Source organism: Triturus cristatus, chromosome 7 (assembly GCF_964204655.1).
Source record: "Triturus cristatus chromosome 7, aTriCri1.1, whole genome shotgun sequence".
NCBI lineage: Eukaryota > Metazoa > Chordata > Amphibia > Caudata > Salamandridae > Triturus > Triturus cristatus.
In genome coordinates this window covers 258,918,219-258,945,468 of record NC_140590.1, presented here as the reverse complement: position 1 = coordinate 258,945,468, position 27,250 = coordinate 258,918,219, and the positions used below count along the sequence as shown (strand labels likewise).

The following is a 27,250-nucleotide window of genomic DNA, read 5'->3' as shown; positions in this document are numbered from 1 at the left end:
CAAAATAGAACAGAAGGATATCAGTCCACCTCCACTTACCACCCTAGAAAACTTTCCACCACTGGAGTCCACCAGCCTGGAAACCATATTACTCCAGGTAAAGTCCGGATCTCTCAGCGACCCAGCCCCAGCTCAGTTTCTCAGAACAATCACCCCTACCATCCTGCCCACCATTCTGAACTTAATCAACAATTAATTTTCCTCAGGACTCGTTCCCCCAAAATGGAAGCAGGCAACAGTCAAAGCCCTCCTGAAAAAACCCAATCTAGATCAGATGAACCCGGGAAATTACCGCCCAATCTCCCTGCTACCTTGGATATCCAAAATCGCGGAAAAGCACGTCAACCAATCCCTCACAGAATTCCTGGATACAAATAAACTACTGGACTCATCTCAAACTGGGTTCCGCCCCATGCACGGAACAGAAACCGCTTTACTAGCTGTAACAGAAGGAGCAAGAATGATCGTGGATTAGGGCGGCACTGCGGCCATTATCTTATTGGACCTCAGTGCCGCCTTCGACACTGTGAATCACGACATCCTGCTTCACAGAATCTCAGAACTAGGGATAACATCTACAGCGGCGACCTGGCTACGATCATTTCTGTCAGAACGCTCCTTCCGAGTCTGCGAAGGCGATACCACCTCGCCCAGTAAACCACTCAGTTGTGGGGTTCCCCAGGGTTCGTCCCTGAGCCCCACACTGTTTAACATATACATGCACCCCCTCGGAGAAATAATTCGCCATTTCGGCGTCCAAGTCGTGTCCTACGCGGATGACACGCAACTGGTGGTTACCCTAAATCATCCTTCTTCATGTCCTAATGATCTCAGAGGCTGCATGGAAGCAGTAAGTACCTGGATGAGTCAGTCTTACCTGAAACTAAACGGCGACAAACCAGAGCTAATGGTACTGGGTAACTCCCCTCAAAAATCCATTGAGTCTCTGTGGCCCCCAGATCTAGGCCCAGCACCCCCAGCCAGGAACACCATCAAGAACTTAGGAATTTGGCTTGACAGCACATTATCCTTCGGACACCAGGCAACCAAATTATCTGCCACCTGCATGGGCATTATAAGACTCATCCGAAAAATCCTACCGCTTCTCCCCTACAAGGCCAGAAGGATCATGGTCCAGGGCCTAATCCTCTCCCGGCTGGATTTCGGAAACGCCCTTTATCTAGGCGCCCCTGAATCAACCTTGAAAAGACTCCATGTGATTCAAAACTGCGCTGCCCGCACGCTTCTGTGCATTCCCCGCTGCCAATCAGTGAAATCTGAACTAAAAGCCCTCCACTGGCTGCCAGTAAAAGACAGGATCAATTTTAAAAGCATGTGCATTGCCCACCGTGCCTACTGGAGGAAAGGAGCAATCCTGAACCATACCCGGATTACCCCCTACCACCCCAACAGACAGCTTAGGTCGACTCATACCTTTCAAGTCATCAGACCCAGGTTCAAAAGAGAAAGGCGTGGAGGAAGAATGTTCTCAACAAACGCGGCAAGGCTCTGGAACTCCCTCCCAATCTCTATTCGTTCAGAACCCAACCTTCAGCACTTCCGGAAAAAACAAAAAACCTTTCTCTTCAGCAGATAAAATTGACCCGCCCACACACCTGTACTTGGCTAAGCGTTAGGATGCCTGCAGGTAGCTATCCCGCTCTACAAAAACCATATCCAATCCAATCCAATCTAGCTGCTTAGAAATACAGTAGTGCATGAATCTATTCCATTTAGCTGTGTAGCATGCGCTAGTGGGTTTTCTAGCCTCTAGTAGGATAGCCATGCATTCTTCTGGGAGGTTAAGGTAGCCTAACTGTAGGAACTCGGGTAACAAGATTGAGCTGTTTGAGATCTGTGTGTCTGAGCTGACCCTGATGCTGAGTGAAAAGGTCTGAACTAATAGATAACTTCTTGTTGGATTTGGGGAAGGGAAGTGGATAAGGTGTTTTTGTGTCCCTTGCAAAGCCACTTCTACCTTTTCCTTGCCCATTTCCTCTATATGCCTCCCTTTGAGGATTTTGGCAGATGGGAATCCTGAAAGGGTTGTTGGTCCTGCTGATAGGGTGCTGTCTGTCCTCAGACATTTTGCTTCTAACCTCCACTGGTGTGCTCTTTGCGAAAAAAGGACACATGACCAAGAGACTGTAGGGCACCCATAGACTCTGCTATGCCTATTTTAATTTTGCTATTGTAGAGCATTTTGGTCGACCTGAGGAACGAACAGATGCACACCATCAAAAGGTACACTCAAGAGGTACTGCTGCTGCACCATGGGCCTAAACCATGAGACCCTAAGGCAGGTGTGCTTCCGAAGGATGCTTGTGTTGATCCCTTTAGTTGCTGTGCCTCCCACATCAAGACCACATTGAATATTAGCATTGCTAATTGTTTTGCCACTGGTGACTAGCTCTTGTCCTCTTTTGGGGTGAGCCTCAGATAGGTGCTTAATGAGCTTCTACATCTCCTTCAGATGGTAATGATCATACCTGAAGGGAAGGCCCATTGAGTTGGCAATTTGCGAATGTGTAGTTGTGGCAGGTGCTACTCACTTCCCTGGAGGATAAATCTTTTTGGTCTCCATATTAGTAGGGAGGAGTATCCTCTGCAGCTTGTACCAAAGCCCTCTAATGTGGAGTGAGCACCATCAGGACATTTGAGACAATATGCCCATGAAAATAAGCCAGATTGCCTGGGTCAGGCTTATATTTCTTTTCTATCTGGGAAGTCACCACACTGCCCTTAACTGGGTCCTTAAAGGTATCAATGATTGACTTAAACATCCTCTTAAGCATCAGAAGATAGCTAACTCTGTCTTGAACAATGTTTCCACCATGAAGTTGTCTTCATCCTTCATACTATGACTCTTGATGTGATGATGTTGGGCAGCCTGCTGCATGAACGCAGTAGTATCATCTGGTGGGAATGGTTTAGTAAGATAGGGCTTGAGATCTGGGTCATCCTGTGGGTCAAACACAATTCTGCTAGGGATCATCTTACTCCTGAGGTTTAACGGGCTCCTCACAGTGCTCTATTAGTAATAAAGACTAAATGGGTCGGAGTAAGTATCCTATGCATAGGACCCTAACAGAACTTTGCATAGTATTACTACTGAACCTGAAATTATTGTGACAAGTTACTATAGTTTAACTTATACCTCTTGGCTCAGTGTCTCTCAGTCCTTCCAAGGGACCATACTGCACATGGAACTCCTGGCTGTCTCTATTATGTAATGTTATGCAACCACTCCCCATAACTTGCTTTAATTTCATATTAATGCCATTGCTATATATTATTTGTTTCTTTTTTGCTATTGTTTCATGTTGCTTTAACCCCCTATGTTGAGTTACGAGTATTTGTGTAGCATGCATCTCACCCAGGAGAGTGTCCCAGCGCTAAAAAACAGAAGGGGCTGTACTGGCTCTGACAGGGGCCTAAAGGAAAAGCCAGGTGTTCAGTTTCTTGAGAAATTCAAGGACTCAGCTTAAGCCTCAGATGTGAAAGGGGAGGTTGCTACAGGCTTTTGAATACAGGTTTGAGAAAGCGCACCAGTTGGCTCTGGCTCTTCAGATGGGGGTGGGGGTGACATGGGCGAACAAAAAGTCGGCTGAACGGAAGTTTCTGGTCAGGATATTGACACGTATGCAGCTGATGATGTATGTGGAGCCTAGACAGTGCAAGACTTTGTACATGTGAGTGTGAGGGACTTAAAGAATGCACTTTGTGGCTGCGGAGCCAGTGGAGGTCTTTGAGATGCTGCATTTTTGATGACCAGGAGCCTCTCGGTGAGTTGAGCATTGATGCTGTCACACAGTGTTGCCATAGTACAGTTTGCTGGTGATAGAAGCCTGAGAGACAGTTCTACAGCTGTTGAGCGGGAGCCATCAGAGATTCTTTCTGAAGATCTTGAGGGTGTGGAAGCAGGAGGATGCGACTGTGTTGAATTAGCTGGTCATTGAGAGTTGGTAGTCAACATCCCTAGGTTCCTTGCTTGATTGGCCGAAATGGATACTGGTCTGAGTTCAGCTTGCCACCAGGCTAAGGTCCACAAGGTGTATTTTTCAAAGAGTACCAACTCTGTCTTGTCTGAGTTGAGCTTCAGGCAGTTAAATGTCACTAGCAGACTGCAGCTCACGTGTCCCCCCCCCCCCCCCTCTAGAATGACTGCAAAACATGACAGCATACCTACCACAGTAGCCTGCCTGCGAAGTTGTAAAACTGAAGCTCAACCTGCCACAATAACTCCTTTTGACAGGTCTAACCCCTACAATTAAATATTATAAGTCATCTCTAAGTACACCTCAAATGCCCATAAGGCAGAGTGCATGGCATTTAACAGTAGAGCATGTAAAACTTGAAAGTACAAAGACCAGGTCCTAAAAGCTATTTTCAGGGTAGCAGGTTTAGCTGTTTCATAGGAAAGCATTAGGTTACTATATTAAAATTAATAAAGTTATCTCTCTGTAGGAAACAGCTATAAAGTTTCATTCTTTGACTTTTTTAAAATACTTATTACTAGTACAATTCTTGGTAAAGATGGATTTGTACTGAATGTTTTATAAAAGATACTTTTAAAAAGCCACCTTTTGACTGTCTAAAACCTCCAGAAGCCTATTTGCATGAGCCTCCAACTATCACCTAGAAGCTGAATAGATCTCTTAATGAGGTGTGAACTTTGTCCCAGAACACAGGCAAAGCCTTGGGTTAGGGAAGGTTTTCTGTTCCTCTGACAGAATGACCATTTGGGCAATGTCCAGGAACTTAATTAACTTCAGAGAGGCCTACACTGCCGCAGACAGATGTAGCTAACACCTGGGCCTGCCCGCTCCTTTGACCCTCTAGTTCAATCCCCGTGGCAAAGGAGCTGCCCCAAAAAACGTTTTTTGAATGACCACAGATAAAGTGTTGCTCATTTCCCTGGCAGACCTTTACGGTGGTACGGGAGATCTGCATACAGGAAGCAAAGTTGTATCATGTTGTATTTAGATAGAAAGAGCCACTATGGGTTTGTTTGCAGTATGGCACACAGGAACTGCTGCAAAGGTGGGTTAGGTTCCCCGTCTGAACTTTTACCTATTGGCTTGGAAAGGGCTAGGAGTCGCACCATCCAACAGCTAGTGCCAGCCATAACTGTCAAGAATGGCTAGAGCATTTGCTGCTTTAATAGATAGTGCTACCATGGACTTTACTCTTATTCTCACAGCATTAATATGGCTTCCATCGCGATCATATGGAGTAGAAGTAGGTGTGTACTGCGTTGGGCCAACACAGAGTTGATTCAACCTAGGTTTGTGTGACTTGCAAAACAGGACAGCAGAGAGTCCAGAACACAGAATTTCTTTTCAAGATGCAACACTAGAGCCTGCATCATGGCTGGTGTTTTAATCAGCTGAAGTCCTTTCTGTCTAACGCAACCCAAAATTTGGTTGGAGTACATGGACTTTCTGGGTTGTTCATTTAAAAATCATGGAAGAAACATTACTGCTCTGCTGTCATGGGAAGGCCACATTTCTTTGTCTGCTGCTCTTTCAAGCAAAGCATGAAATGTAGGATTATCACCTGGTGTAGAATTCAACCAAGACTGGGTTTCTATTGCCATTATCTTGGTCAAAGTAATTTTGAATGTCTCTGTATGCAATTGTCACCATCAGCATCTGGGTCCACCTGTTGGTTTTCTGAAACATTATCCATTTTCTGTTTCTGGAAGTGACTGGCTGACCAGCAGTGGAAATTGCAATTGAGGCACCACTAGAGTTGTTAGGCTTGTGAAAATAGTGGTTCCTGACCATCTGCAGTTCAAGTGGATATTGATAGGGAAACTCATATCTACTGTAACTCCTAGGGGGTTCGCAGATGTCTTCATAATGATGATACGATGCATCCTGATCATACTCCGTGACTCATTCAACAATGAACTGGTGCGGGCGGTCCACTGCCTGAGATTGCTCCTCACTGAAACCCTCTCCTTAAATATCATCTTCATTGCTTTCCAAAATGAAATGTGGGGACAGTGTGATACTTTCAGGAGGTAGGGATGATGTACAAGGTACAATGGTACTTCCTGTGATGGCGGATTAGAAACACCTTATCACATTGAGGGCTGGGGAAAGAAGAGAGATGTTATCAGGTACGTGTTTGTACTCTCCCTTCTAAATATCATGTACACAAAACACAAACGTGCCCCTTCTTTCAGCTCTCATCTAGGATAGCTTCTCATGTGTGGGTAATTGCACAATTCTGAATGGTTTCTGTATCCTAAATTCTGTGAGCAGGACCTAGAAAATACTTATAAAAATATATGGGATGACTTTACACACCCTTGGTGCCATGCTTCATCATCGGCCATCCCGGGTTCGACAGAGAATCCTGTCGTGGCGGGCAGACCATTGTCGTATACTGAGGGAATGTACAGGAATGATTCAAGGAATGGGGAAAGGGATCCAGATAGAGTGTAAACATCCCGGACACTAACCCAATAGAAATCTACACTTTTATTGGTAGGATGGGGTGATTTAAACAGACGATAGGACACATGAGGCTTCACTATGCAATTCATGTCCATAAAGGTCGACATGTTTCAGCCATGAAATAGCACCATAGTGGGTTCTAGGGCTTTCATCAGGACTGGAATCCTGCTTCTCCCTATACTGTGAGAGTGAAAAAATTGGTCCGTGACTGCTTAATGGAGAACTGAATTCCAATCTATCTAGTTTGTGTTGCAATCACAGTCAACACTAGTACTTGATACCATGTAGAGAGACCATTGCGTTCCATGGAACCAAGATCAGAGTTCAAAGCATACAATGGATGTAAAACAAGGAAAAGCACCAGAAGAAATTCAATTAAAGTATATTTATTCCATATACTTGAAATTAATCACAATTTATGTATTTGATACAAGGTTGCATAAAGGGAGAAAGAAGGAGAGATGGGTGTGCTTGTGATGGATAGGTGTAGGTGAAAGTCACTGGTTGAAGAATACAATATTTAGATAATTACAAAAACAGACTGGTAAGAAAGACCAGTGTAGAGAATCCTGTCCTTGCGAAACATATTTTACAACATTTATATGCAATTTTTAATGCTTCAAATGCAATTTCAGAGAATGGGGGGGGGAATGCGGTACAGGCCTCGTGTGGGTGGAGAGCGTCGATGTTTCGACTCGACTGGTGCATACAGGGTGGTTTGGACCTCTGCTGCGAGTCTTCTTCAGGACGGGATGGGGCAACCTATTCCTGGTGCCGCGCAGGCATCACAGGTAGGTCAAGGAACAACAATGGATCCAAGCCGGGCCGGTGATTTCTGCGAAAGACTGTGTCATGGTTAGTAAAGGCTAGAATGATCAAATGTTGAGTAGTGTGGTTAGTGAATCACTCACCCCCTTGTAGAGGTGAGTTCCACTTGAGCGGACCAGTCTTGTGAAGTCCTCAAAGGTAATATATATCATAGAGTTGGGCATCCATAGTTATGCAAAAACCCGAACGAATCGAGAGAATCTTAATAGAAGAACGGGCGTCGTGCGCCTCGCGGTCGTCGTCCTGCCGAGTTCAAGACCAAGCTCTCTCCCTATATTGTAGCCCTGTCCATAGGCCCACACACACACTTGGTGCAAATGCTAACATACAACACCAGTTTCTAGTCGCTGGTAGAGGCAAAATACTTTGCTCTTGTTCTGTAATTGGATCCCTCACTTCAGGATAGATAAACCTCATGGAGGATGGTCAATCCGAAGGAGTACAGAAATGCAGGACTAAGTACTGCCGTAGGTTGAGACCTTTGACAAATGTGGGACTACAAGGCTTCCCTCGTTCACTTCTCCATGAGGTGTAACTATCCCGCAGTTAGGGACCCAATTACGAGGTTGTGAACACTGCAACAAGGCTATCAATGATGGAGTGACATCCCACTACCATTGATGAGGAAGCCATAGACCGAGAGCTGGTTTACAACAATGACTGAACAACAGATGACTTGACCAACCTCATCAACAAGAATTGGCAACTGCACCGATTTAGATAAAAAAGTAGATATCTGCCATTTATGTACTACTTTTGTGGGCATTAGATGGTCAGGAGCCACATCAAGTGAGGTGAGCTGCTTTTTGAAGCAGAAGAAATTCTGACAAGAACCTATTTAGTGGGAACCTAAGGCACTCCCTAGGTATTTTCTTTGCCTCTTTTGCAGAAGTTCCCAAAAGGTCACTTCAAACTGAATCTTACCCTAAGGAGGGGACATTGACAGAGCAGGGGACAGCTAGGTCAAAGTTTAATAGCTTCAGACATGCAGATGTCACATTTTGAAGTTTGTGTACTGGCTTGAGACGGTAAATGCACTTGAGGAGCGGATCAGCAAGAAAGACCTTTTTTTAAACAACAAGATGATAACCGAGAAGAGAGGTTTTTCTTTATCTGCGAAAGAGACATTCTGACTGAAATTTCCCCTGGCCCAGAAGGAAAATACGCAGAAGCAATTCCTTATGAACCAGAGAATGAAGCTGGACTGGGAATTCATCCAATCGAAAGTCAAAAGGTGAAATTCTGAATTTTGTGAGGTAAATGTAGCAGACACAGCAAAGCTCTGCTCGGGAATGGCGTTACACTTTACATGTAGTAAAAAATCTGAGATATTGTGGCCTCTAGAGGAGTGAGACTAGAGTGCTGATGCATGCACATGATTATCTGAAGTTTGGGTGCTTTTTAATTATGTGAACGCACTACTACTAAAACAATCACTGTTCTTAGTCCTGTGGCTTTTTAAAAATTGTTTATTACCGGTTTTAAATGATCGAGCAACAGTTAAAATATGAAGTATGTGAATTTATGTAGCATTCAATGCAACACACAAGATCTTCATACAGAGGGTGACCCAACACAGATTTGTATATGTTTGTGACTGACTTGCCTTCCTAGGCTCCAGCGAAGCCCACAAAAAACTGATCATCCAATCTGTCTTGTTTAGTACAGTCCACGTAACAAGAGATTGCAACCTGGAGTCCATGCTTTGCAACCTCGCTGCATCTTCATTAGGGTAAGGATGATGAAAGGGTAATTATACTGTTCCACATGAAAAGCAGATACAACTTTAGATAAAAGGACAGATTGGTGCTAAGAACTAACTTGCATGGGTAGAAAAGTGAGCCGTAACTGAACTCATCGGGCCTTTAATTTAGTAACCTGAAACACCAACATTATTGTCACTAATAGCCTTCAGATTAAGTAATCGAACCGAGCAAATGTGCATCAGTTCGAAAGGTGAAGCCAAAAGAAACCATAACAGCAGATTCAGATCCAGCAGCAGATTAATAAAGGCATGGTGGAATATATATATGTATAACAACACACCCAGACACTGCACCACCAAGGACATCTGAAGAAACGGGGTCAATCTGGAAGACAAGTGAAGGTGAAAAGAGTAGGGAGATAACCTTTTTTCAGAAGCGACTGACAATCCTTATTGAGACAGGAATTATGCAGAATGTAAAACATCAGAAAAACATACTTTAATGCGGTGTAATCCTCCGAACGACCAGGCAACAAATATAGCTCAGCAACATGCACAGACTGGACTAGACAGCAGGCTTTCTGGCAGCCAGGATGACATCCGTTACCTTGAGTGGCAAGCAAAAAGCTTTGAGTTGACACAGCTCAACCTCCACTTGTGCAGACAAAGTGTCCAAGGAGCGGGACGAAGAACTCCACCATGCTGCTGTTAAAGCAGATTTCTTCTGGATGGAATGGGGAGAAGGGGCCAAATGTTTCAACAGATCAAAGTACCAAATTCTCCCCAATCAGTATTAGAACCAATTGTGCTTTATTTTCTTGCACACTCAGCGAGCTCGGAAGGGACATACTGAGGAACCATTCAGAGCAAAGTGCAGAGGAGAGAGCAGCGTTCCCTCCCTGTTCCCAGCTGAGGCAAAAGATCATCAGTGAGACAACCCAGTGTGGAAAGCTCATTTCCGGGACTTCGGGATAGAGTTCTGATTCATGATCCTCCATTGATTGGTGAGCCTAAGCATCTGCTCTCACACCCAGAGTGTTCGCTAGATTAGCCACTATTGGAAAAATGCCCCATCGTAGGGTACACTGGGCCACACAACCTGTTTGTAGATATAATGGACAGCGGCTGTATTGTATGAAATTATTTTTTGATATTTTTCGAAATGAAGAAAAGAAAAGTTTTCTGGCAAGGAGGAATGCCAGCAACTCCATCACATGTATATGCAGGCATTGCCCCAATGTGGATGAAAAGTCTTGTGCCATCATCTGTCCCAGATGAACACCCCAACCCAACAGGGATGCGTCTGTAACTACAGTTGCCTATGACTTAAAGGGCTGACAGGATAACCTACTGTGAGACTAGAAGAGCACATGTATCAATGAGGTCCGGAAGGGCAGATTTGAAAATTGTCACTCAAGACTGGATTGACTTCTCAGGAACCAGTGATGGGCCCTTATGTCTGGTGTGTGGCACCAACAGCACGCACAGGGCCATTGCACCCCACAGGCAGATGAGCTGATTCAGAAATCATAAATATGAATATCTGAAATCCTTTGATGAGGAGGTAAAGCGGTCATGTAGGTCGTGGCCAATACCATACCACTTAAACTCAGGATCTATATTGAGAAGAGATGGGACTAAATGTTGATGGAGAAGACCACTTCATTTCAAAGGGTCAGGGTGAGCTGCAGATAGTGATGGCCTGAGCCAGGGACTAGCTTTTCCCAGTCAATCATCCAAGTATGGAAAAACAGACTCCTGATGCCCAGAGTGAAGCCGCCATCACAACCAGTTCCTTAGGAAAGACTCGCAAAGCCATCATGCGATCAAATGAAAGTACATTGCACTGGTAGTGCTGGGACCCCATTATGGGTCAGGGATAACACCTATGACCAACGTTCCCTCTAATTATTCTTACTTGTGTGCAGCAATAGAATGTTTGTGTGCACACTATTCTTGTTAGTGTGCACAACTGAGTGATGAGATGTGCAAATAGACACATCGACCAGTTACCACTTAAATGTAGATAACAAGCATTAAAGTTACTCCACAGCCACTCTGCCACTCATCTTTGTACTTGTGCATCCATTAATCACTTATTCATTCTAGCATTCACCCACTTACACATCCACAATACAACAAATACACAGATTCAGTCATGTATACAAGATAAATTAAAAGTGAAAAAAACTAAACAAGTTATTGCCTAAAAATGGCAAGCGTATGCTTGCAATAGCAAAATTAAAGTAGCCGATGGACATCTTGCAATGGTATTCTAAATAGTGGTGGACATCTTGCAATGGTATTGTACATTGTGTATAGTTCCAGCTGACTGCCGTGTTAGAATTATGTTGGCCATCTTGCAATGGTAAAACAATGATGCAGTGTGGATATCATTGCATTCTGGTCAGCTAGTTTAGAGGCAGCAGTTTGACAGGTTGCAGTGTACTGCAGATGAAGCAAGTGTCAAACAAGTAGTCAATTAGCTCCATCTTTGGAGCTGTAGAATGCTTTAAAAATGAAAATTTAAAAAAACGAAATACATAAAAAAGCACTTGTAAGTAGAAAAGGGAAAACTAAAAGACTGGCCTACTAGCTTTGACACTGAGGGCACTCATTTTCAGATGGATGTGCACATGTGATCAGACAAATGTTGTCGCTTATAGGGTAAGAGAGGGTAGGAGAGGGTAAGAGAGCCAAGAACTGAAGTGGACTGACCTTCCCTATGCTCTATGCTGTCAATGACTGAAGGAAAGTGTAAATAACACCCATACATACCAGTGGCAGAAGAGGCCTGACCAAAAGCCTCTATCAGTATCTATATGAATATATATGTATGTTGGTCTTTTAAGGTTTTTTACTCAAGATCCTGGTATACAAATAAACCTGTCATGCCTTCCATAGAGATTATAGCAAGAATTTTTACAGTGCAAATCTTGCACCCCTAAGTTTTGTTGAAGGGAGTATTCAACACCAAACTCCTTGCCTAAAAACTGTAATCTGTGAGATTCCATGTAACCAAATACATCTGTCGGCTTTAAGAGGGTCCAGAAGCGATCCACCTTTAAAGGGTGTTTCATAATGAATAAATCAGGTCTACTGCTTTTATCGGAACTCTTCATAGGAGACAGATCAGAGATATGGCATCAGAAATAACCTTCCCAGTGAACCAATCAGGTGTATAGCTTTTGTCATTCGTTTTCCACTGTAATCAAGCCTGGTCAAATGTATTGAGAATAAGCTTTCTTACAAGGCAACCATAAGGTATCCTGCAATAAGATGAAAACAAAATTATAGTTCTCTAAAGAACTACCGGATTGCATTAATTAAACATTCGCTTTGCATAATTTTCCCCAAATTTTGGGAAGCATGCATTCTCTACACCCTTAAATCTTATTATTTTATTGCATTATGTTTTAGTATGTCATGTTTTTGTTTTTCGTTTTTGGGGTTGCTGGGGAATTTGCTGCAGAATGTATTAACCAAAAGTTCCCAATCCAACACATGGTGTCAAATAATGAGTAAAGGGATAGTGTTTCTAGACAAATATTTTGTATTCTTCTCTGAATAATATGCAGTCATATTTTGTGTTGGGGGAGAAGTAGAGGCAGTGTGACTGAAGGCTTCATTGTGTTACATAACTTAGGTTCGTTTCTGCAGAATGCTTTATTTTAACTCACTGATTGTATTAATCACTCAAACACATCTGCACTAACTCACTTAGCTTCTTGTTCTCTCACTTGCTCGCTGCCACGCTCATTAATTCAGCCTAAAGTCAAGAGAAGCTTCAAACTCTTGGTCATCATTTGTTCACTCAGTCAATTCATACTTTACTCACTCACTTGCTCATTCACTCTCTTGTAAAATCACATTCACTAAGCCACTACAATTTGCTTAGTCACTTACTCATTAGCATACTCATTCACTCACCTCAATCACTTGGAAATATCATTTCGTCGCCTACTGACATGCACACTCTTTCATTTGCTTTCTCACTCCTTTACTTGCTGCTCACTCTTTCACAGATTTTTCACTTGCTTATTCATTCACCAATTTGTACACTTTGCCATCCAAACACTTTCTGCTTCGTTCACATACGCACTCATTCCCACATTAAACTGCTCACTCACTCACTTGTTCAATAACTTGGACATTCACTCCATCACTCATTGACTCACTCAACCACTGTTTAACTTACCTACTCACTTGTTTATTGCCCTACTTTCGTGGACAGTCACATACTCATTCAAAAACCCAAAAATTATTTTGCCTATTCACTCATTCATTCATTCCTCTTTCTTTCACTCACTCACTGTTTACTTGCATAATCACTAATCCATTCATTCAAATCAAGTTACTGCATAAAGTTACAATTATTTGAATTATTTGGATTTGAAAAGAAGGAATACAGTGTGCATCTATCTATCTTTAGCTCTTAATTTCCATTTTATACTAGCCTGAGAAAGTTGTAAAGGAGTAGGAAGCCTGCAGCCTCCTTGTGGAATGCACTGTGGTTTATCTCCTTTCTAGGAGTATTTGACCCCACGGTGGCTCATCTGAAATGCCCCAGGAGATGATACTGTCACTTGTCTAGAATGAGCTGGCAGGGGGCACACAGGGCTGGCTCATCTAGCATGCCCTTCAGGTTTCCATTACGGCTCTCTGGAGCTGTCCGGAGGTGGGTGTGAGCCCTCAGGGATCTGGCTTGTGTGTAAGGGCCTGTGATTGGGACGTCCTCAGTGAACACTTGCTTTCTGGCTCACTAATCTTATGAAATATATGCAGTCTTGTTTTTACAATGAGATAAGTACAACTGTGCAATCACTCTCTGAAAGTCACTAAACGGCTGATGCCCTTTCAAAGACTAAGATCCTGGATATGTATTTTCAGTCATCGTTTAAAATACACTCGGTCACCATCACCAGAAGCACCTGCTGCGGGAGAGGGTAATCTGCAACATGAAATTACCTGGATGCCCGAGCAGCACAGACACAACAGCTGTGCTCAGCCTCGTCAAATAGAACATTTCTGGGCCTCACTTTATTGTGACACACAGGAGAATGTGGAAAACTCATTTACAAGTAGCTTGTACCCCTCTACTGTATTGTCCCAAACCTGGACTTTAAAAACCCTACACTTCAAAAAGAAAACATCCAGCCGGGCCCCTGTAGACATTACATAAAAGAATCTGAGCAGAGGCTGAACCCGCCTCATTTCACCTTTTTGTTCTCTGAGGGTGCGCTGAGGAAAGTGGCAGACTGGACTCATGCTTCAAGGAAAGCTTCGGAATGCTCTCCTGCTGCTTCAGGACTGCCCTGCAGGTATTTAAATGCCCGCTATTGGCATTTGTAAAGACAAAAATATGTTTGTTTTTTTAAAAGCAGTCAGCAGCGCATCTTCATCACTATCAGCACACTTCAAAGGCTCCAGTGAAGCATTTAATGAATGCAGCGGAATCCTTTGTAGCGTGCGCTGATTGTACAACTCTGCATGGAGGGAAGCCTAGGTGTGTATGCCCACGGCGCGTGCAGTTTAAAGTGAACTATGCCTGTGACCGGGAATGATTTGTAGATGGAAATAGCTGTCCTGGAGACTTGGGGACACCATTCAATTGCCCACATTGAGGGCCATGGGCACCTGGCTAAAGTCCGCATTTTAAACTTGTCCCTCCATATGAAAAGTTTGAGTAGCCTCAGTAATAAAATGCCTTTTCTTTCTGCTCTATGCGAACCACATCTATGGCTCTGTTAGACCTAGCATCTTTTGGCATGTTTCCCCAGTCTTTTTGCTTTCTGACCTCCTGCTTTTCATGGTACGTTGGACTTCGTTTTTGCTGGTTTAGTGTCTCTGCACACTTTTTCACTGCTATTCAGTGCTAAAGTGCAAGTGCTCCTACTGCAAATTGTGTTATGATTGGTTTCCATGCTTGGGATATTTGATTTACTAGTAAGTCCTTAGTACGTTGCACTGAGTGTGCCCAGGGCCTGTAAATCAAATACTACTAGTGGGCTTGCAGCAGTGGTTTACTGCCATGTCGACCTGGCAAGTGCACTCACTTGCCAGGCCCTAGACTTTCCTTTTCTTACATGTAAGGCACCCCTCAGGTAGGCCCAAGGTGCCCCAATTGGTAGGGTGCAGTGTATGTGAAAGGTAGGACATGTACTGGTATGTTTTATATGTCCTGATAGTGAACTACTGTGTATTTCGTTTTTCACAATTAAAAGGCTATCTGTCCCATAGGTTACATTGGAACTGCCTTGTAACATCTTCCAAGTGTAACTTTCCATTGGGACAAGATCGAAAGTTCGAGGCATTGAGTTTAGGCTTCCTGAACTCAGAATTTAAAACTACATCTGTTAGTGAAGATAATATCTATATTGTGTGTTGGAAAATGCATGCCACTTTAGAAATTGGCCACTGTCTTGCTTAACCATCCAGTGTGCCTCTGCCTGGCTGTGTATTTACCGTCTGGGTTGAAAGTGACAGGAGCTGGGGATGTGCATTCACACTAGACAGACAAGGGGAGGTTGTGGCGTGTCCTGCCTTTCCTGCATGGCTCATAGCCAGGCTGAATAGACCTGGCTGCCTTTATAGTAGTGGGAGGAGATGTCGATTGCAACTGAATGGACTCAGGCTGTCTCTCACAAAGCTGTCTCCCCCTCCTGGAGTGAATCTGGCCTGAGCCAGGCAGAACTGGTTTATGTATGCCAGAGGAACTTTGTACCAACTTCAAATGGAGATGTGATATAAATATTGGGGCCCTGACCCCAGGACTTTCGAACTATTTCAGATTAAGGAGCCTGCCAAGAAGAAGAGCTAGAAAAGCTGTGAGGAGAGACTACCACTTTGCTGTGTGCTTTGCTGTGTCGGCCTGCAGTGGATGCTTCTGTCGTGGGCAGTGAAAAGACTGGACTGAACTTGCTACAACTTCTATTTCTGAGTATACCCGAAGGCCTGAGGGCGAATTTGCTCCCTGTTCAAGAAGTCTATTGAACAACACAGATTTCACCTTCCTCTGAGTACCTTCATCTGGAACTGGGTGTTTCAGCTGCCACAGACGGAAAAGGCTACACGACGCCGTCAACTATGCCGCTGCCGGCTCCGTGACCTGAAGGCACCGCGGAGGGCACCGTCGCACTTCGCAACGCAACCCTGGTCTCACCTACTACGCCCTTGGACGACACCATTGAGCCGCTTGCACGGTGACCTGTGGGCACCACACCCAGCACCACTTCACACTGCCACTTTGGACTCACCAACGACGATGCTGCAAGCTGACATCAACGCCATCATCCATGCGAACCACATCTATGGCTCTGTTAGACCTAGCATCTTTTGGCATGTTTCCCCAGTCTTTCTGCTTTCTGACCTTCTGCTTTTCATGGTATGCTGGACATTTGTTTTTACTGGTTTAGTGTCTCTGCACACTTTTTCACTGCTATTCAGTGCTAAAGTGCAATTGCTCCTACTGCAAATTGTGTTATGATTGGTTTCCATGTTTGGGATATTTGATTTACTAGTAAGTCCCTAGTACGTTGCATTGCGTGTGCCCAGGGCCTGTAAATCAAATGCTGCTAGTGGGCTTGCAGCAGTGGTTTACTGCCATGTCGACCTGGCAAGTGCACCCACTTGCCAGGCCCTAGACTTCCCTTTTCTTACATGTAAGGCACCCCTCAGGTAGCCCCAAGGTACCCCAATGGGTAGGGTGCAGTGTATGTGAAAGGTAGGACATGTACTGGTATGTTTTACATGTCCTGATAGTGAACTACTTTGTATTTAGTTTTTCAAAATTAAAAGGCTATCTGTCCCATAGGTTAACATGGGATCTGCCTTGTACCATCTTCCAAGTGTAACTTTCCATTGGGACAAGATCAAAAGTTCGAGGCATTGAGTTTAGGCTTCCTGAACTCAGAATTTAAAACTACATCTGTTAGTGAAGATAATATCTATATTGTGTTGGAAAATGCATGCCACTTTAGAAAGTGGCCATTGTCTTGCTTAACCATCCAGTGTGCCTCTGCCTGGCTGTGTATTCACCGTCTGGGTTGAAAGTGACAGGAGCTGGGGATGTGAATTCACACTAGACAGACAAGGGGAGGTTGAGGCGTGTCCTGCCTTTCCTGTGTGGCTCATAGCCGGGCTGAATAGACCTGGCTGCATTTATAGTAGTGGGAGGAGATGTGGCTTGCAACTGAATGGACTGAGGCTGTCTCTCACAAAGCTGTCTCCCCCTCCTGGAGTGAATCTGTCCTGAGCCAGGTAAAACTGGTTTAAGTATGCCAGAGGAACTTTGTACCAACTTCAAATGGAAATGTGGTGTGAATATTGGGGCCCTGACCCCAGGACTTTAGAACTCTTAGGGATTAAGGAGCCTGCCAAGAAGAAGAGCTGGAGAAGCTGTGAGGAGAGACTACCACTTTGCTGTTTGCTTTGCTGTGTTGGCCTGCTGTGGCTGCTTCTGTCGTGGGCCGTGAAAAGACTGGACTGAACTTGCTACAACTTCTCTTTCTGAGTATCCCCGAGGGCCTGAGGTCGAATTTGCTCCCTGTTCAAAAAGTCTATGGAACAGCAAAGACTTCACCTTCCTCTGGGTACCTTCGTCTGGAACTGGGTGTTTCAGCTGCCACAGACGGAAAAGGTTACCCGACGCCGTCAACTATGCCTCTGCCGGCTCCGTGACCTGAAGACACTGCAGAGGGCACCGCCGCACTTTGCAACGCAACCCTGGTCCCACCGGCTAGGCCCTTGGACGACACCACTGAGCCTCTTGCACGGTGACCTGTGGGCACCACACTCAGCACCACGTCACACTGCCACTCTGGACTCACCGACGACGATGCTGCAAGCTGACATCAATGCCACAGTCTGCACCATGGTTTGGGGGCACCGATCGAAAGTTACACGACGCACCGCCCCATCCCGCACTGCAGCCTTGGCCCGCCAATAGTGATAGCCGCGGATGGGGATCAGGAGCAGATAAAGCCTTATCTGGAATCCTGTGACACACCTGTCAGCACTGGAAAGCTATTGTCGGGGGGAAATGTTTTCAGCCACTCTGCTACCAGGAGGGTATTCATAAGGTGAGGAATACAGAGGAATAAGTATCCTTCAAATAGAATGTATTTCTACATCATACTTACAGACAAATTAGTCCCCTTGGTGTAATTAATTAAATGTAAATACGTTTTTGGTCTTTGCCACAAAGCAGAGTTTTTCAAAGCTAATATGATGGGTGCAGTAGAAATACTCTAGGCTCCATTCAAGTAGGCTCAAGCTTTAAAATTAAAAAGAAAATATCCTGACAGTGTCAGATAACATTCATATTCTGCATGCAAGACTAATCTGTGCTACTAGGCAGACGGCAAACAATCTCGTTGCTAAGATAATCAGAGCTCTTTTCACAATCTTCACATTAACTAGAGTTGTCATCTATACTTGGATCGTCTCTGAAACTGACACACTAATGCATATCTGAACACAACATGAGTGTGTATGGAGCATGATGAAGTTTCCTGTGACTTGAATAGATCAGCCCAAGCTGAAACTGTTTCGGTCACACAAGGTTGCTGTTTGCATAAAGGAAATTCAATGTCAACACTTCATTTAAAACTTACCTTAATGGGTTTCAATGGTTCCAGTCCCAACCCTAACCCTTCATTTCCAACATCTGCATTTTTCTTGCCTCTACCACGACCTCGCCCCCTGGGTTTCTTGTTGGCATCTTGCACCACACCATGTGGTTCGACCAGAGGCCGGATCCTGGGCCTGCCCCTAGGCCTCGGTGGACCATCTCTCTTGGGCTTGGTAGGTTTTCTGCCTCTCCTCTTTGGACCATCCATGTTGTTTGGTGGGCAAAAGTCAATATCTCCCATAGGTCCAATGTTTGGTCTACTCCTGCAGCTGGATATTAAGTCTGGAAGGAGGTCAGGCAAGCGGCGGTTGTTCAGTCTGATGTCTGCTGGAACATCTTCTTTGTCCTCGTCGTCCTCAAACTCATATTCTTGGGCATAGTTTTTTTTCGGGGGCTGAAAAGAAGGCTCACGTTTCTTAAGCAAATGGAAAGATGAAGTCTTAAGAAGTTTTTTGGGCTTGGAGGAGCAAAATATAGGTGAGGTCAAGCCAGGCTTTACTTCGTTGGCTGGGGGTCCATGACCAGATTGGATGAGGCCAAGCTGCTCAGTGTTGACAGTTGAAGGTAGCTCATGCTTGACAGAAACAGAATCTAATCCCAGGTGGACACTGTCCTGATTGTCATTGCCTTCAGAGGTGCAGTAACTTGAATAGCTTTGGTTGCTCTGCATCATATCATACCCACTTTTCATGGCTTCATTTCTGTCCATGCTTTGTGAGCCGTCATCACCACAACTATTCTTGGGATACTCATCACTGCCACACGGTGGAGGGCAGAACATGTCCTCCATACCTGGAAAAAAGCTTCTCTCTTCATCCTGGAGAAGAGAGTCTGGGAAGCAGATAGAGGTCAAGGGTACAAACCGTTGTTTGGAGCCTTGCGGGCTGGGACTGTCAAACTGATCTTTGGGCTCCAGCTGAGGTTGCGGCACTTGCTGGGAAGAATCACCATCCATATGCATCGATTCTCCCCCATCTGACAACATGTGCTGCTGGGACTGTACAGAACCATTCTGACCCAGGTGTGTATCTAAGCTGAGGTCAGGCTCCAGAAAATCTTGCATCTCCTGTGACTGAGATAACCCTTGCATGCCATCATTCTGGGGAAGGCCATCCAAGCCATCAGACTGAAGGCCAGATTGCATTCTTTCTGGCTGCATTTCTGCCTGCATATGTTCAGACTGCATCTGAGCTTGGAGCTGGGGTGACTGCTGATCTGTTTGGATCTGATGAGTCTCCATGAGCTGGGCCTCCATAGACTGAGAACGGGAGTGTACTTCCATGGATTGGGAGCGCACATGGGCTTGCAGCTGCTGGGACTGCAAGTGTGCTTCTAAAGCCTGGGACTGGAGCTGCATCTGCAACTGCGGAGACCGAGACTCTGCCTGAATACGCTGTGATTCCATCATATGGACATCCATTGGAGTCTGCACTTTTCTCTGGTGTGCCTGTAACTGGCTTTGAGTGTGAGTGAGGACAGACTGCAGAAGTTGTGACTGCTGATTGCTGGACTGGTGGGTCAAAGAAAGAGGCAGGTCAGGTGAACCATCCATCATCATTGGAGTCCCTTGTTGTCCCTGCATCATGCCATGAGAGTCCATAGATTGGCTCTCTGCAACCATTCTGTGACCTTGAGATGTGTGCTCTGGGGTCTTTTGAAGGTATGAGTGGGTCTGATTCAGGTCTTTGCTGGATGTATCCATGTGCGTAGACTGAAGATGTTCAACAGATTTTTTAATGTCTTGAGCAAAGGAGTCAATCCCCCCTGTCTGATGACTGTAATGGACCACAGATGTTGCCAGCGACTCTGGGGTTGACCTGGTATTGGCATAGTCCTTATGCCGGTCTTTCTTTTTATCCTTCATACCCTGAAGAGACATTTCTAATCCTTGGTTGTCCAGATTTGAATTAGTCCTTATAACACTTTGTAAGTGGTACCTCTCTTCCGTCTTGCTCATCTCATACCCTAAATTCTTGCTGGATCTTTCCTCGCACTCCACAAGACTCTCCGAAGAGACTCTGGGTGGGCTCTGAGACTGGAGCAGGTGCTGGATGAGAAAGTCCTCATCATCCGTGCGTTCTGCAGACAGTAGATCGGAGTCAGATTTTGGTTTACTATAGGAGGAAGCTCTTTCTAAGCTTGGCTGGGAGCTTTGGTAGCTCTGATTGTGAGAAGCCTGCATGAAAGATGGGGAGAGGACTGATGTCAAATACTTTTGAGACTGCCCTGGAGAGGCAACACTAGATCGGTTTGATGAAGGGGACTGAAGCGGCCGAATTATTTGGGAAGGGCTGGAGTCAGGGAGGTTCTGTCCATGACTTACAGAGGAGTATCCTATAGCCTGCCCATGACTTGACATTGCCGGTGAGTGACAGGTGCTATAGCTAAGAGAGGGGCTGGCTGTTGGCATTCCTTGGGAGTGAGTGGGAACATAGCTCTGTGCCTGGCTAACAGAAACATGAGCTTCCGACTGAACGCTGTAATTCTGAATTTGTCCAACTGATGAAAGTCCCTGCAACTGCTCCGGGGAGTAATTCTGGTTCTGGCTGACACAAGACTGACTGCTGCTGTAGCTCTGGGATTTACTGCCACTTGTCAGGTCCTGTGCCTGGCTGGAGCTGAATCCCTGGGATTGGGTGACAGCAGAAAGGTTCTGGGACTGCGTGACCGCATAGCTCTGTGATTGGCCCATGGAGAGAAGATTCTGTGGCTGTCCTGGGGAATAGGCTTGAGACTGGCTAGAAATGACAGAACTGGGCTTCGGTGTGGATGATGAGTAATTGTGTGTCTGTCCAGTGGTGACTATGCTTTGGCACTTTGGGGTTGCTGTGGAACGCTGAGTCTGTCTTGAGGCAGAGTAACTCTTAGATTTGTTAGAGGAGGAGCTGGTCGAATACCCCGGGGACTGAATTATTGGTCTGTAACTTTGAGACTGCTCTTGTCGAGTCTGAGCATTCTTCTGCTGAGGTCCTTCACTACTGACTGGTGACTGGTCCCCCAGTGGACTGCAGGAAAGGGAGGAACGATGAGACATTTGCTGGTAGCTTCCCCCACAGCTTAAATAGTGTTGCAGTGAGTGGGCAGCAGCTGCTGCAGAGGGTAGCTGGGACTGAGCACTGGAGGGGCGCTGGTAATGTTTAATGACGCTGTCCTGGCGTGGAATCGCCCGCTCTATAGAGGAAGCAGGTGAACTGGAGAAAACAGAGGTGTTGTACAGCTGAGAGGTTTGCTCAGAAGGACCCAGAGAAGAGGAAAGGAGGTTAAACTGTGAGGGCAGGTGACGAGAAGCAGACTCCTGGGCACTACGATAGGCTGAGCTTTGGGATGAGAGTCCTGAACCCAGCACAGCACTACCAAGGCGGTCAAAACTCAAGGAAGAAGGGACACTGGACTGGGAGGACTTGATATGAAGAAGAGGGTCGTGCGGTGAAAGAAGGCCATTAGAAGTGGGGCTAAAGGTGGCATCCTGAAGGGTCAACGATGAGGTCACAGGAAAGCTTCTCCCGCTGAAGGATGCAGGGTGCTGATAGGCTGAGAGAGCAGAAGATGAAGGAAATGTACTAGATCCAGGAATGGCTCCAGAGATGAAGAGCTCAGCAGGTGCTGGGGTGTGCATGGCTGTGAAAGAGGAAAAAACAAGAAATCCATTATTAGCATCATTACTATTAGAGTGACACTACAAAACAAAGCACACTAGCCTTATCTGCTATATGGTGCTTACAGCTACTGAGCACCTGTGCAGTCTGAGCATCCCAGGGAGGTAGTGGGCTTTTCACCTCACTGCCTCCATGCACCCACTGCATCTGATCTTACTAGCCCAGGAAGAATGTCACTAATTTGTAATTAACAGCTAATTTCAGCACCCAGTCGTGACTCCAGTTCTGTTTTATTACACTGACTGAGGAAGCCGTTATTCTAAAGAATAACATATCTCAGGTTCCAATAGTTTAACTGTGATGGTGGTGAAATTTCTAACAACCAAAGCATTGTAGGTAGCATAAAAAAAACATTAGGGATTTGCCACTTTCATAAAAATCATAGACCTTGCAGAGTTTATGACATTTGCACACTAATAGAAAGAAAGGAAAGAATGGACAGGCACATGGGCTCAAACATTGCATCCATTTGTAGGCATCTTCAAAGTCATACTCTTTCTAAGTCACTTTCTAATGCCATTCACATTCCACTACGCCAATCCGAATACCATACCTTCTTTTACCTACCCACACAAAAGAAAGAGTTAATTAGTTGTAATCTGTGTTCTGCATCGTTGGATCTTCAATGATAGTCATAAATTTAAGAATATTCCTGCTTTCGTGTGGGGATTCCAAAGGAAAATGCTACTTACCCAGTATGCATCTGTTCTTGGCATGTAGAGCTGTAGAGTCACATGCTATGCATTGATCGCCATCTGGTGTTGGGCCCGGAAGTTTGCACTTTGTTTTTCTTCAAAGGAGTCATTCCAGTCACAAGGTAGGTGACTCCTCCTTTCGGTGATGGTGCGCATGGGCATCAACTCCATTGTTAGACTGTTTTCCCGCAGAGGGTGAGTAAGAGTAGAATAGAGATGTCCATGTGTAGTTATCTAAGTAATATAGTACTGGAACAGATACAGGTAACAGTGGAGGTGGGTGGGCGCATGCAACTCTACAGCTCTGCATGCCAGGAACAGATGCATACTGGGTAAGTAGCATTTTCCGTTCGAAGCATGTGAGCTGTAGATCACATGCTATGCATAGACTATACACAGTAATTTCCTAAAGCGGTGGCGAACCTGTAGCTGTTGCAGTAGTTTGAAATAGTGTATGTAAAACTGCCTGGCCCACATTAGCTTGTTGTCTAGCAAACAAATCTACACAATAGTGTTTTGTTAATGTGTGTGGCGTAGACCATGTTGCAGCTTTACATGTCATCTATGGGAATGTTTCCTAAGAAAGCCATAGAAGCCCCTAGTTTGCGAGTAGAATGCGCTCTAGGGGGAAATTGGTAAAGTTCTCTTAGGTTTTGCATAACATATCTGAATACATTTAACTATCCATCGTGCAATACCAGATTTAGAAATGGGATTGCCTTTGTGTGGTGAAGCAAAATCCACAAAGAGTTGTTTAGTGTTATGAAAAGATTTTGTTCTTTCTATGTAATACATCAATGCTCTTTTTACATCTAAAGTGTGTAGAGCACGTTCTGCCACATAATCTGGTTGAGGATAGAACAGAGGCAACTCAACAGATTGGTTTATGTGGAAGGCAGAAACTACTTTAGGTAGGAATTTAGGATTAGTACGAAGAACCACTTTGTTTAGGTGTACTTGTAAAAATGGTTCTTCTATGGTTAATGCCTGAAGCTCACTCACTCTCTTGAGTGATGTGATAGCAATGAGGAAAGCTAGTTTCCAAGTGAGAAACTGTAGTTCACATTTATGTAAGGGCTCGAATGGTGGACCCATTAGCCTGGTAAGGACAATATTAAGATTGCACGCTGGGGCAAGTCTTGGAGGAATAACTTGAGTCCTTCCATGAAAGCTTTAATAGCAGCACTCTGAAAAGGGACAGGTGTTGTCTGTTCTGAAGATAAGCAGCTATTGCAGCGAGATGTAAGCGTATAGACTTATACGCTAAATGTGAACGTTGTAAATGTAGCAGATAAATTATATTTTGAGTAGAAGCATCAAGTGGATTGACGTTGTTGTTAGTACAATAAATAACAAACCGCTTCCATTTTGCTGCATAACAAGCTCTTGCAGTTGGTCTTGTAGCCTCTTCAATAATATTCATACAGTCTGGTGGGAGATTTAGATAACCAAACTATGAATTCAGGTGCCAGATCACAAGATTTAGTAGTTTGGGATCTGGATGTCTTATCTCTCCGTAGCTCTGCGTGAGGGGACTGGATGTGAGATGTAGTTTTTGATGACAAACTATTGATAGTTCTAAGAGGGAAGTTAACCAAGGTTGGTGAGCCCAAATGGGAGCTACTAGGATTAGTGTGAGGGATGTTTGCCTGAGCTTCCGAACCACTAGTGGAATGAGTGGGAGAGGCGGAAAAGAGTAAGCAAATATCACTGACCAGTTCATCCATAGAGCATTGCCCTTGGATAACGGGTGTGGATACCTAGAGGCGAAGTTTGGGCATTTTGCGTTTTGGTGTGTGGTGAACAGATCTATGTCTGGAAAGCCACACTTCTGAAAGAAGGGGAAGAGAACTTGAGGGTGAAGTTCCCATTCGTGAATTTGTTGTCTGTCTGTTGAGGAGATCTGCAATCTGATTGTCCACTCCCGGGAGATGTTCCAATAGGAGATAAATGTTGTGATGAATGGCCCATCTCCAAATGTTTTGTGCAATGTGCGACAGTTGGAGAGAGTGTGTTCTTTCCTGTTTTTGTATGTAATACATTGCTGTCATGTCTGTGCGTATCAGGACAGTTTTACCTAGAAGGTGAGTTTGGAAGGCTGTGAGTGCTAACAGTTCCAGATAATTTATGTGGAGAAGCTTTTCCTTTTGACTCCAAAATCCTTGGATTGTGTGAGTTTTGAGATGAGCTCCCCAACCAGTGAGCAATGCATCTGCTGTTAGCACTATCTGTGGAATGGGGTCGATGAAAGGACGCCCTTTTGTAAGGTTGTGTGGATTCCACCACTGCAGAGAGCGAGGAGTGCGCCCGTCCACTAACACCAGATCTGTTAATAGACCGCGAGACTGATTCCACTGACATGCTAAGCATTATTGAAGGGGACGCATTTGCAGTCTTGCATAAGGAACTATGATGATGCAAGATGCCATCATTCCTAATAGTTGCATGAATACCCAAGCTGGTAATGAGTGATTGGGTTCAAATTTGGAAAGAGAGCCTGAATTTTGTGAATTCTGGTTGGATTGGGAGAGGCTAGAGCTTTTTGAGTATCCAAAGTTGCCCCTAGGTATGCTTGTGCATTGGAAGGCTGAAGATTGGATTTTGCCAGATTTACTGTAAATCCGAGGTTGTACAGTAAGCATACTGTTGTTTGAGTGTGCTGTATGCACTTTGAGAGAGTGCTGGCTTTGATGAGCCAGTAGTCCTAATATGGGATGACGTGAACATGTTGTCTTCTGAGATGTGCAGCGACTACTGCTAGGCACTTGATAAATACTCTGTGAGCAGTAGTTACTCCGAATGGAAGTACCTTGAATTGATAATGTTGGCCCGCTATTACAAACCTGAGGTATTTACGGTGAGCTGGATGTATTGGAATATGGAAGTACGCATCCTTTAAGTCTAAAGTGGACATAAAGGTTGCCTTGTTGTAACAGAGGAAGTACCTGTTGGAGAGTGACCATATAGAAGTGATCTGATTGAATGTAGAGGTTTAATTCTCTGAAGTCTAGTATAGGCCTCGGAGAACCGTCCTTTTTGGGAATGAGAAAATAAAGAGAATACACCCCTGTCCCTTGATACTGTGGTGGGACGGGTTCTATAGCTCCTTTTTCCAGAAGAGATTGCATCTCTTGTTTGAGTAGATGTAAATGTTCTAGAGATAGTTTGTGTGTTCGTAGTGGAATGTCTGGAAGATGGCTTGTAAGCTCAAGGCAGTAACCAGATTGGATAATTTGTTAAACCCATTTGTCTGACGTGATTGAACTCCAGACTGGGAAAAATTGAGTGAGATGTCCCCGGACAGGTGTGGGATGATCGGGGGAAAGGGGAAACACGTCACTGCTTGTTTGTGGCTGGGGAAGTATGGGGTATATTACCTCTCCCTCTTCCTTTGTCATTGTTTCCACTAAATCCACCTCGAAAATAACCTCCGGTAGAAGGTGACTGACTATTGCCTCTGTATGAGGTAGAGGGCCCTTCAGTAGAAATGGACTTTGAGCCTCCCCTATAAAAGGATTGGCGAAATGATCCAAGATTAGATGGTGTTTGTAGCGTTCCAATAGATTTGGCTACTTCAGTGTCCTTCATTTTGTCTAATGGAGTGTCCACCGTAGGACCAAATAAATGCTCCTCATCAAAAGGGGCACTTAAAATGGATGTTTGAACTTCTGGTTTAAAACCGGACACTCTAAGCAACGCGTGGCGTCTGAGAAGAATGCTGGTGTTAATAGCATGTGAGGCAGTGTCTGCTGCATCTAGAGCACACCTGATTGATGTATTGGAAATAAGTTTCACTTCCTGAATGAGGTCATGAGCCTTGGATGTATGTTCATCAGGCAGATATTGCATTAGCTGCTCTAGCTCATCATAATGAGCTCTGACATACCTTGCCAAGAGTGCTTGTGCACCAATGATTGGCTGCTTGTGCTGATACTTTCTTGCCTGAGGCATCTATTAATTTAGATTCCTTGTCGTGAGGCTGAGCGTCTCCCATTGTTTGAGAATTTGCGCGTTTCCAAGCATTTGAAACCACTAACGATTCTAGTGGAACCTGACCTCTAATAAAAATTGGGTCTGTAGAAGCTGCCTTGTATTTCTTGTCCACTCTAGGTGTGAGTATCCTAGCACGCATTGGCTCTTTGAACACCACATCTGCATGTTTAACATACCCTTGAGCATGGGTGGTGTATGTGTAGTTTTTTGTGATGCACTTCGTGTCTCAAATAGCAAGTCTTCCTCAAGAGGTTCCTAATGGAGTTGCACCTCAT

At 44.8% G+C, this 27,250-nt stretch overlaps 1 protein-coding gene across 1 annotated transcript in view; it reads right to left on the bottom strand.

Annotated features, from left to right (window-relative positions):
* Positions 1 to 27,250, bottom strand: part of PRR12 (proline rich 12) — a 638,795-nt gene that overhangs the window by 380,757 nt on the left and 230,788 nt on the right. The window contains exon 4 of the mRNA XM_085616148.1: positions 18,615 to 22,249. Coding sequence (XP_085472274.1) covers positions 18,615 to 22,249 — 3,635 coding nt within the window. The remainder of the gene's footprint in view (positions 1 to 18,614; positions 22,250 to 27,250) is intronic.